This window comes from Bubalus kerabau, chromosome X (assembly GCF_029407905.1).
Source record: "Bubalus kerabau isolate K-KA32 ecotype Philippines breed swamp buffalo chromosome X, PCC_UOA_SB_1v2, whole genome shotgun sequence".
NCBI lineage: Eukaryota > Metazoa > Chordata > Mammalia > Artiodactyla > Bovidae > Bubalus > Bubalus kerabau.
The window spans coordinates 92,585,093-92,597,438 of record NC_073647.1 but is presented as its reverse complement, the minus strand read 5'-3'; the positions used below and the strand labels follow the sequence as shown (position 1 = coordinate 92,597,438).

At 37.2% G+C, this 12,346-nt stretch overlaps 1 protein-coding gene across 4 annotated transcripts in view; it reads right to left on the bottom strand.

Moving 5' to 3' along the window:
• Positions 1-12,346, bottom strand: part of PHKA1 (phosphorylase kinase regulatory subunit alpha 1) — a 177,519-nt gene that overhangs the window by 62,847 nt on the left and 102,326 nt on the right. For all 4 annotated transcript variants that reach the window (XM_055563628.1, XM_055563626.1, XM_055563629.1 and 1 more), the window contains one exon: positions 11,670-11,814. In XM_055563628.1, the coding sequence (XP_055419603.1) occupies positions 11,670-11,814 (145 nt within the window). The remainder of the gene's footprint in view (positions 1-11,669; positions 11,815-12,346) is intronic.

Sequence of the window (12,346 nt, the reverse complement as noted above, 5' to 3'; positions counted from 1 at the left end):
AGGGATGGGATGGGGAGGGAGGTGGGAGGGCGATTCAGGATGGGGAACACATGTACCCCTGTGGCAGATTCATGTCAATGTATGGCAAAACCACTACAATATTGTAAAGTAATTAGCCTCCAATTAAAATAAATAAATTTATATTAAAAAATTAAACATAAAAAAGAGGGTCTTTAGTTATTCTTCATTTTCGGCCATAAGGGTAGTATTATCTGCATATCTAAGGTTATTGATATTTCTCTTGGCAATCTTGACTCCAGCTTGTGCTTCATCCAGGCAGGCATTTCTCATGATGTACTCTGCATATAAGTTAAATAAGCAGGGTGACAATATACAGCTTTGACATACTCCTTTCCAGATTTGGAACCAGTCTGTTGTTCTATATCCAGTTATAACTGTTGCTTCTTGACCTGCATACAGATTTCTCAGGAGGCAGGTCAGGTGGTCTGGTATTCCCATCTCTTTCAGAATTTTCCACAGTTTGTTGTGATCCACACAGTCAAAGGCTTTGGCATAGTCAATAAAGAAGAAATAGATGTTTTTCTGGAACTCTCTTGCTGTTTCAGTGATCCAACAGATGTTGGCAATTTGATCTCTGATTCCTTTGCCTTTTCTAAATCCAACTTGAACATCTGGAAGTTAACATTCATGTAGTGCTGAAGCCTGGCTTGGAGAATTTTGATCATTACTTTGCTAGCATGTGAGATGAGTGCAATTGTGTTTTGAATATTCTTTGGGATTGGAAAGAAAACTGACCTTTTCCAGTCCTGTGGCCACTGCTGAGTTTTCCAAATTTGCTGTCATATTGACTGCAGCACTTTCACAGCATCATCTTTTAGGATTTGAAATAGCTCAACTGGAATTCCATCACGTCCACTAGTTTTATTCACAGTGATGCTTCCTAAGACCCACCTGACTTTGCCTTCCAGGATGTCTGGCTCTAGGTAAGTGATCACACAATCGTGATTATCTGGGTCATGAAGATCTTTTTTGTATAGTTCTTCTGTGTATTCTTGCCAACTCTTCTTAATATCCTCTGCTAAAAAAAAAAAATATATCCTCTGCTTCTGTTAGGTCCATACCATTTCTGTGCTTTATTGTGCCCATTTTTGCATGAAATGTTCCCTTGGTATCTCTAATTTTCTTGAAGAGACCTACAGTCTTTCCCATTCAATTATTTTCCTCTATTTTTTTGCACTGATACTTAGGAAGGCTTTCTTATCTCTCCTTGCTATTCTTTGGAACTCTGCATTCAAATGGGTATATCTTTTCTTTTCTCCTTTGCCTTTCACTTCACTTCTTTTCACAGCTATTTGTAAGGCCTCCTCAGACAACCATTTTTGCCTTTCCATATTTATTTTTCTTGGGGATGCTCTTGATCACTGCCTCCTGTATAATGTCATGAACCTCCATCCACAGTTCTTCAGGTACTCTATCAGATCTAATCCCTTGAATCCATATATCACTTTCACTGTATAATTGTAAGGGATTTGATTTATGTCACACCTGAATGGTCTAGTGGTTTTCCCTACTTTCTTCAATTTAAGTCTGAATTTGGCTATAAGGACTTCATGATCTGAGCCACAGTCAGCTCCCAGTCTTATTTTTGCTGACTGTATAGAGCTTCTGCAGCTCTGGCTGCAAAGAATATAATCAATCTGATTTTGTTATTGACCATCTGCTGATGTCCATGTGTAGAGTCTTTTCTTGTGTTGTTGGAAGAGGATGTTTGCTATGACCAGTGCGTTCTCCTGGCAAAACTCTGTTATCCTTTGTCCTGCTTCATTCTGCACTCCAAGGCCAAATCTGTCTGTTACTCCAGGTATTTCTTGACTTCCTACTTTTGCATTCTAGTACCCTATATTGAAAAGGACATCTTTTGGGGGTGTTAATTCTAGAAGGTCTTGTTGGTCTTCATAAAACTGTTCAATTTCAACTTCTTCAGCATTACTGTTCGGGGCATAGACTTGGATTACTGTGATATTGAATGGTTTGCCTTGGAAACAAACAGAGATCATTCTGTCATTTTTGAGATTGCACCCAAGTACTGCATTTTGAACTCTTTTGTTGACTATGAGGTCTACTCTGTTTCTTCTAAGGGATTCTTGCCCACAGTAGTAGATATAATGGTCATCTGAGTTAAATTCACCCATTCCAGTCCATTTTAGTTCGCTGACTCCTAAAATGTCAATGTTTACTCTTGCCATCTCCTGTTTGACCACTTCGAATGTGCCTTGATTCATGGACCTAACATTCCAGGTTCCTATGCAATATTACTCTTTATCGCATCTGACTTTACTTCCATCACCAGTCACATCCACAACTGGATGTTGTTTTTGCTTTGGCTCCATCTCTTCATTCTTTCTGGAGTTAGTTCTCCACTGATCTCCAGTAGCATATTGAGCACCTACTGACCTGGGGACTTCATCTTTCAGCGTCCTATTTTTTTGCTGTTTCATACTGTTTATATGGTTCTCAGTACAAGAATACTGAAGTAGTTTGCCATTCCCTTCTCCAGTGGACCACATTTTGTCACAAATCTCCACCATGATGATGCGTCCATCTTGGGTGGCCCTACATGGCATGGTTCACAGTTCATTGAGTTAGACAAGGCTTTGGTCCATGTGATCATATTGGTTAGTTTTCTGTGATTGTGGTTTTCATTCAAATATACATTATATATGTGTATACAAGCATAGATTATATATATATATATATATATATATATATATCACTATTAGTGTAAACATTTTACTAGTTAAAATGATGTGTAAAAACTTTTTTTCCTTTTCAGTCCCTTACCTCTCCCAATCTATAATATAATTGCATTAGAGCCTGGCACTCTGTGACAATCTAGAGGGGTGGAATGGGGGGGAGGGAAGTTTCAGAGGGAAGGGATATATATATATATATATATATATATATATATATACACACACATTATTAAACCAGGGAGATATAGATATATATATATATAATTATGACTGATTTGCATTGATGTACAGCAGAGAGCACCACAACACTGTAAACCAATTATCCTTCAAAAAATAAATAAAAAGAAAAGAAGAAATAGAAAAAATATATAATTTCATTGAAGATCTCCACTACAACTCTGAGAACCACATCAGTGTTATATTTTTTGCTTCAAATGTCAAACATAATTTAGAAAACTGAAGGGGAGAAAATTTATTGTATTTATCTGTATTCTTACTCTTTCCACTGTTCTTTTTCTTGCTTGATGTTCCAATATTTTATCTTGTATTATTTCCTTTTCATTTCAAGAACTTCCTTTAAGCCTTTCTTTTAAAGCAGATCCCCTTCAAACAAATTCATTTAGTTTTGTTTCACCCGAGAGTGTCTATTTTTCCCCTTTATTCTTCAAGTACATTTTTATTGGATACAGAATTCTTAGTTTATAATTCTTTTTCTTTAAGCACTTGAAAATATATTATGTCAGTTCCCTCTGTTCTCCATGGATTTTGGTGAAATCTGCTGTCATTCTAATTGTTTTTTCATATAGGTGAGATATCATTTGTCTTACTGCTTTCCAGTTTATTTCTTTTTCTTTAATTTTCAGGAATTTGATCAGTATGTTTTGGCATCGATTTATTTGAGTTTATACTGTTTGGGACTCTCTCAGCTTTTTGAATTTGCAGGCTTATGCCTTTTGCATTTTTTTCAGCCATATTAGCTGAGATACTTTTTTTTCAGCCTTATATTCATTTTCCTCTCCTTCTGAAACTTGTAACATGAATGTTAGATCTTTCATAATATGAAAGGTCTCTGAGGCTCTGTTACATTTCTTCAGTTTAATTTTACTCTTGTTCACTTCTGTCTTCAAGTTCAATCTACTCATTCTTCTACTGAGCCTATCCAGTGAGCTTTTCATTTCAGTTATAGTTTTCAGTTATAAAACTTTCATTTGGTTCTTTATCTCTTCAATTTCTTTACTGAGCATTTCTATTTCTTTGCTGAGACTTTCTACTTTCAGGTTTAAAGTGTGGTTGCAATTGCTTGGTTGGAGAAGGAAATGGCAACCCACTCTAGTATTCTTGCTTGGAGAATCCCATGGACAGAGAAGCCTGGAGGGTTACAGTCCATAGGGTCGCAAGAGTCAGATATGACTTAGTGACTAACCACCACCACCAATTGCTTGGTAAATTTTTTTATGATGACTGCCTTAAAATCTTTGCCATAATTCTAACATCTTTGTGATCTTGGTATTGGTGTCCGTTGATCATCTTTTCTTGTCGAAGTTGAGATTTTCCTGGGCATTGGTATGAATGATTTTCTATTGTATTCTGGAAGTTTGGGGTATCATCTTATGAGACTCTGGATCTTATTGAATCTTCAGATTCAGCAAGTCTTCTCTGATACTGTGCAGCAGTTAAGGGAGCATTGCCTTGTTACTGCTAGGTGGGTGTGGAAGAGGTTCCTCTACTGTTCAGTAATGATGAAAGTCTAAGCTCCCCACGAGTATGTCTCAAATACAGTGCTTAAGGAGGGAGGTGTGCCTCTTCACAGCTGTGTGAAGGCAATAGTCTAGGTTCTCCACCTAGCCTTGCTGACAGTGATGGGAATGGGGCTGTAGTTTTTTTTTTTGGTGTCATTTGGATGGATTAGAACATTTAATTGTCTAGAAGCTTTCTGTCTGGCTAGGCTGCCCTTTTCCTGTTCTTTGGGCTAAAGGGAGAAGGTTTTACCTGGAACTTTTAAAATTTGTACCCATTTGTGTTTCTGGGATGATAACTTCTCCAGCACCCAATCCACAATATATGAGGCAGAAGGAAAGCCCAGGAAATTCACTGTTGTGTCATTTCTTAAGTTCGAAGTCTTCCTTCTTTTTTCCAACTTTCCGAGTCTTCTTATGTCTATATTATAGTAATGTCCTGAATTTTAGCTATACTTAGCAGGAAGAATAGGGAAAAGTGGGTCTATTCCTTTTCATCTGGAAACAGAACTTTTTTTTTTCCAAAGTGAAAATATTCAAGAAAATGAAAATTTCTAAATATTACTTTGACCAAATCTCAAGTTTTGATAAGTAGTGGTACCATTTTTCATTTTAAAACACTAAATAATTTTAACTTGGATTTCCTCTTTATTTATTTATCTTTTCTTTTTTTTTTTTTTTTGGATTTCCTCTTTAATTGAAGAATTATTTGCAAAAATTTTAATTCCTTCAAGGTCAGGTTTTTTAGAAATTATTTTGTTTTAATTAGTTTTATGGCCTATGTCTGGCAAAATCATCTATATTATTTATACTTTAAAAAATAAACATTCTTTGTATATTCTTTTTTTTTTAATTTTATTTTATTTTTAAACTTTACATAATTGTATTAGTTTTGCCAAATATCAAAATGAATCCGCCACAGGTATACATGTGTGTATATTCTGATTTCTGGATTTCTTTCTGTTTCATATAAACACAGAGTTTGTTAATTTTCTATATCTTTATTTTTGTGTAATTGATCTGTGACATTATGATTCACTTCAGTTCAGTCCAGTCACGCAGTCATGTCCGACTCTTTACAACCCCATGGACCACAGCAAACCAGGCCTCCCTGTCCATCACCAACTCCCAGAGCTTATTCAAACTCATGTCCACTGAGTCAGTGATGCCATCCAACCATCCATCCTTTGTCGTCCCTTTATCTTCCCACCTTCAATCTTTCCCAGCATCAGGGTCTTTTCAAATGAGTCAGTTCTTCCCATCAGGTGGCCAATATATTGGAGTTTCAGGTTCAACATCAGTCCTTCCAAAGAATATTCAGGACTGATTTCCCTTAGGATGGACTGGTTGGATCTCCTTGCAGTCCAAGGGACTCTCAAGAGTCTTCTCCAACACCACAGTTCAAAAGCATCAATTCTTCGGCGCTCAGCTTTCTTTATAGTTCAACTCTTGCATCCATACATGACTACTGGAAAAATCATAGCCTTGACTAGATGGACTTTGTTGGCAAAGTAATGTCTCTGCTTTTTAATACACTGTCTAGGTTGGTCATAACTTTTCTTCCAAGGAGTAAGTGTCTTTTAATTTCATGCCTGCAGTCACCATCTGCATTGATTTTGGAGCCCAAGAAAATAGTCTGCCACTGTTGCTACTGTTTCTCCATCTATTTGCCATAAAGTGATGGGACTGGATGCCATGAACTTTGTTTTCTGAATGTTGAGCTTTAAGCCAGCTTTTTCACTCTCCTCTTTCACTTTCATTCTTCTTCGCTTTCTGCCATAAGGGTGGTGTCATCTGCATATCTGAGGTTATTGATATTTCTCCTGGCAATCTTGATTCCAGCTTGTGCTTCATCCAGGCAGGCATTTCTCATGATGTACTCTGAATATAAGTTAAATAAGCATGGTGACAATATACAGTCTTGACATACTCCTTTTCCTATTTGGAACCAGTCTGTTGTTCCATGTCCAGTTCTAACTGTTGCTTCCTGACCTGCACACAGTTTTCTCAAGAGGCAGGTCAGGTGGTCTGGTATTCCCATCTCTTGAAGAGTTTTCCACAGTTTATTGTGATCCACACAGTCAAAGGCTTTGACATAGTCAATAAAGCAGAAATAGATGTTTTTCTGGAACTCTTTTGCTTTTGTGATGATCCAGCTGATGTTGGCAATTTGATCTCTGGTCCCTCTGCCTTTTCTAAAACCAGCTTGAACATCTGGAAGTTCACAGTTCACGTACTGTTGAAGCCTGGCTTGGAGAATTTTGAGCAATGCTTTACTAGCGTGTGAGATGAGTGCAACTGTGAGGTAGTTTGAGCATTCTTTGGCATTGCCTTTCTTTGGGATTGGAATGAAAACTGGCCTTTTCCAGTCCTGTGGCCACTGCTGAATTTTCCAAATTTGCTGGCATATTGAGTGCAGCACTTTCAGAGCATCATCTTTCAGGATTTGAAATACCTCCACTGGAATTCCATCACCTCCACTAGCTTTGTTGGTAGTGACGCTTCCTAAGGCCCACTTGACTTCACATTCCAGGCTGTCTGGCTCTAGGTGAATGATCACACCATTGTGATTATCTGGGTCCTGAAGATCTTTTTTGTACAGTTCTTCTGTGTATTCTTGCCACCTCTTCTTAATATCTTCTGCTTCTGTTAAGTCCATACCATTTCTGTCCTTTATTGAGCCTATCTTTGCATGAAATGTTCCCTTGGTATCTCTAATTTTCTTAAAGACATCTCTAGTCTTTCCCATTCTATTGTTTTCCTATATTTCTTTGCTTTGATCACTGACGAAAGGTTTCTTATCTCTCCTTGCTATTCTTTGGAACTCTGCATTCAAATGAGTATATCTTTCCTTTTCTCCTTTGCTTTTTACTTTTCTTCTTTACACAGCTATTTGTAATGCCTCCTCAGACAGCCATTTTGCTTTTTTGCATTTCTTTTTCTTGGGTATGGTCTTACTCCCTTTCTCCTGCACAATGTCATGAACCTCCGTCCATAATTCATCAGGCACTCTGTCTATAAGGTCTAATCCTTTAAATCTATTTCTTACTTCCACTGTATAATCATTAGGGATTTGATTTAGGTCACACTGAATGGTCTAGTGGACATTATGATAGAGATATGTTATAGTTTCCCACTATGACTGTACAATGGATTTATCATATTGTCATTAAGTTTTCCTAAATATCAGCTTTATACATTTCACTGATATTCCTCAGTAGATAAAAATTTATAAATGTTCTACTGTTTTCATGTACTATAACTCATCAATATAAAATATCCTTCCTATCCCATTTACTGATTTGCACCCTGAATTCTATTTGCTATTTTTTATATTAATATTGCCATCATCGCTTTCTTTTTGTTAGCATTTACATGATATATTTTTGTCTTCCTTTATTTTCTGTTTTTCCATAAAATTTTATTTTAGGGATAGCTTTTGTCAGCTTTCATAAGTAGCATCTAGCTGGATTTTGCTTTTACTTATCCTAGGAATCTTTGTCTTTAATATGAGGATTTAATTCACATTTTAATGTGATCACTAAATATGTTCATTCCAATTTCACCAGCACAAAATTTTCCCTGACAAAAATACATAGCTACTGTATTAGTAATGTATATTTTGGAGACTGACAGACCTGATTTGAGGCCTGACTTTGTTGCTTACTAGCTTTGTGACTATACAATGAGTCACCTTCTTCACCTATAAAATAGATGCTTTTAATAGTACCTACCTGAATAGGGTTGTTGTAGAGATTTCAAAATGATGCATTGAAAGCACTTAGATCAGTGCCTGATACAGAGAGAGTGCTAAAAAAACATTGCAGTTATTATTGCTATGGATACTTCTGTTTTTGTTGTGTGACCACATACCAAGTGTCAAAACTTTGTGATTTAAATTTAGATTTTAGTTATATTCTTCTTCCCAAACTATGGCTGTTTATGTCATCCACAACTATTGGCATTTCAATTTTGAAATCTCTTTGTCACTACAAACTCAACACGTCCCTTTACAACTGGCATCTTTCTTTAGAACTTCTCTGCTTTTATCGGTGCAGCATTTTTAGCTAGTCTCTAAATGTTGGCATTATCTTGATTCATATCTCACATCTAGTCAGCCAACACGTGACTTTCATATCTAGTCAGTCAACACCTGACTTTTAAGGTGTTGATTAAAATGACTCTTGTGGGCTTCCCTGGTGGCTCAGTGGTAAAGAATCTGCCTGCCAATGCAGAAGACAAAGGTTCAATCCCTGGTCTGGGAATCTCCCACATGCCATAGAGCAACTAAGCCCATGTGCCACAACTATTAAGCCTGTGCTCTAGAGCCCAGAAATCTCAAGTATTGAGCCCATGTGTTGCAGCTACTGAAGCCCGTGTGCCTTAGAGTCCATGCTTTGCAACAAGAGAAGCCACCACAGTGAGAAACCCACCCAGCCCAACTAGAGAGTAGCTCTTGTTCACTGCAACTAGAGAAAAGCTCACACAGCAACAAAGACCCAATACAGACATAAATAAATAAATAGCATTATAAAAAATAAAATGACTCATCTCCACCTTTCCCATTCAATTTTTATTATCATCAGCCCAGAGTATCTTCTCATCACCTCATACCTGGATTAGTTTCCTTGATATCAGATTCTCCTAACAACAATGAAAATTGTCACTAAATAAATATTCCTTAAACATCACTTTCATCATATTGCTCTTTGCTCAAAAATTTTTAGTTACTGCAGACTTCTGAGACAATTTATTTTAAATTTCCCTGCTTATTTTCAGTCAGTTCAGTCACTCAGTCATGTCCGACTCTTTGCAACCACATGGACTGCAGCACACCAGACTTCCCTGTCTATCACCAACTTCCAGAGCTTAATCAAACTCATGTCTACCGAGTCGGTGATGCCATCCAACCATCTCATCCTCTGTTGTCTCCTTCTCCTGCTTTCAATCTTTCCCAGCATCAGGGTCTTTTCCAATGAGTCAGTTCTTTACATCAGGTGGCCAAAGTATTGGAGTTCATTTTCAACATTAGTCCTTCCAGTGAATTTTCAGGACTGATTTCCTTTAGGATGGACTGGTTGGATCTCCTTGCTGTCTAAGCGACTCTCAAGAGTCTTCTCCAACCATCAATTCTTCAGTGCTCGGCTTTCCTTATGATCCTCTCACATCCATACATGACTACTGGAAAAACCAAGGGCTTGACTATACAGACCTTTGTCAGTAAAGAAATGTCTCTGCTTTTTAATATGTCGTCTAGGTTTGTCATAGCTTTTCTTCCAAGGAGAAAGCATCTTTTAATTTCATGGCTGCAGCCACCATATGCAGTGATTTTGGAGCCTAAGAAAATAAAGTCTGTCACTGTTTCCATTGTTTCCTCATCTATTTGCCATGAAATGATAGGACCTGATGCCATGATCTTAGCTTTTTGAATGTTGAGTTTTAAGCTGGCTTTTTCACTCTCCTCTTTCACTTTCATAAGAGGCTCTTTATTTCTTCTTCACTTTCTGCCATAGGGGTGGTGTATCTGCATATCAGAGGTTATTGATATTTTTCCCTGCAATCTTGATTCCAGCTTGTGCTTCCTCCAGGCAGGCTTTTTGCATGATGTACTCTGCATATAAGTTAAATAAGCAGCATGACAATGTACAGCCTTGCTGTACTCCTTTCCCAATTTGGAACCAGTCTGTTGTTCCACGTCCGGTTCTAACTGTTGCTTCTTGACCTGCACACAGATTTCTCAGGAGGCAGGTCAGGTGGTCTGGTATTCCCATCTCTTTAAGGTCTTCATAATCTGACCCTACCTTACTTGCCCAATTTTGTTGATACTTATACTCCAACATGGGCTTCCCTTGTCGCTCAGCTGGTAAATATTCTACCTTCAATGCAGGAGACCTGGGCTCAATCACTGGGTTGGGAAGATCCCCTGGAGAAGGGAAAGGCTATCCACTCCAATATTTTGGCCTGGAGAATTCCATGGACTGTACTGTCCATAAGGTTGCAAAGAGTTGGACATGACTGAGTGACTTTCACTTCACATATTCCAACATGCAAGCTCCTCTCTATTCATCTTGGCTTCTTCACTGTCCACTCACAAGTCAAGTGCATCCCTGCCTCTCAGCTTCACTCATGGTATTTTTTTCCCCTCACCTAAAGTGCCTTTCCTTCTTTTCTCCTTCCATATGAATACCACACATCCACAAAAGCCTGAATAAGTCCCACCTAGTAAATAAATTTTCATTAACAATGTGATCACTATCACTATAAAATACTAATCTAATGGTTTAGTAATTCTTTATATACTGTCGTGAATTGTTTTCTATTATTTTGGGGAATTAGCTTTGCCTCTCCAATTAGACTTTATACTTTCTGAAGATAGTTCTGCACACACAGTAGTTATTAACTGGGTGATTGATAATTGTCTTATATAAAGAAGAAAGACTACCCTACTTCCTCAACTTCAGTGCTTTTGAAGCACTTTGGAGATGTGATCAAAATCCCTAAGTCTGCCTGGACTTTGAATGATTTATGACAAAGGATTCTTCTCTAATGAAAAGAAATTCTATGTACTTTGGCAGTACAAACAGGCTTTTGGAAGCAATAGCAGAGATACAGAAAGGAAACAGTGCTTCAGTATTGGCTCTAGTCCTTCAGGAACTTAGAGAACAATAAACTTCTCACTCAGTTTCAAGTAAGCAATGCCAGGAAGCCCAGCTAATAAAGAAAAGATAAACTGAAAGCCTTTTTACTTTTCTCTGCTAGATTTATTTCTTCAGTTAGACAAGCCTTGGAAAGAAAGTCTGGGAATTTATCTGTAAAGTCTTGATGCTCCACTAGAGTGAGATTGTCTTTAAAATGAGTTTTATTAATAAAGTTTCTGTAAACTGGCCTAGAAACCAATTATCTAAAGTAGCCCCAAACAAATTATTCTACTACATATCTTGAATTATAGCTCTCAAACCACCTGAAATATTCTTGTGAATTGGTTTTTTGCTACATATTTATTCGAAAACATAAGCTCCATAAGAGTAGAAACCTCATCTACCGTATTCACCTCATGTATGCCTAGTGCTTTGAAAAGTGCCTGGTACAAAACAAAAGCTTAATAAACTGCTGAAAGAATAAATGACAAAAAGCAGCTTTCCAGTGACTATGATTTTGAAGGGCTAATCACACAACTTATTCCAAAAATACATTCATTCCTTGCCTCATATAACCTTACCAAGCATGCTGTGTGAGATGGGGAAGGTGATGGTGGGCTGGCCTGTCATTCTCCAGCGGCTACAGAGATAGGAGAGGTCTGTTCTAAGCATTTCCACTATCATGTTGTTGTCTAGAGCCAGGTAGAATTGTTGCTGGTCTATAAACTAAGAAAAAGAAAAATAATGGTTTAGAATAATTAATCTCATAACTATCAAATAATATTTTAAAATACTCTTATATTCATAAAGGTGTATAAGATACCACAGAGGAAACAATACCTCCAAATTTAATGCCTAATTCTTCCCAAAGTATCTGGTGGCCTATTAGTACATATAGTTGTCTTGGACATTTTTAGTGTGCTATAGTTAACAAAGTGTTTTCAAGTACATGATTTTATTTAATTCTAACAACCCAGTGAGGGCTTTTCTCCTTTTTAATAGACAAAAAGTAAGGCCAAGAGACACTGAGTAGATTAGCAAAGTTATATGACTAGCAAATGGCAAAATCAGAGAGAGAATTTCTGGTCCATTATTCTTTCATCTGTACTTCAGTGCAGTATTTCAGATGTAAGATAACAAATGGGGAACTTAATCTTTCTTTCCAGAAAATAGTTTCTACTCCTATACACATACATAATAAGGCTTGCTACTGTAATATGGGTAATAAACATCATGCTAATAAACAATGTATCTCATG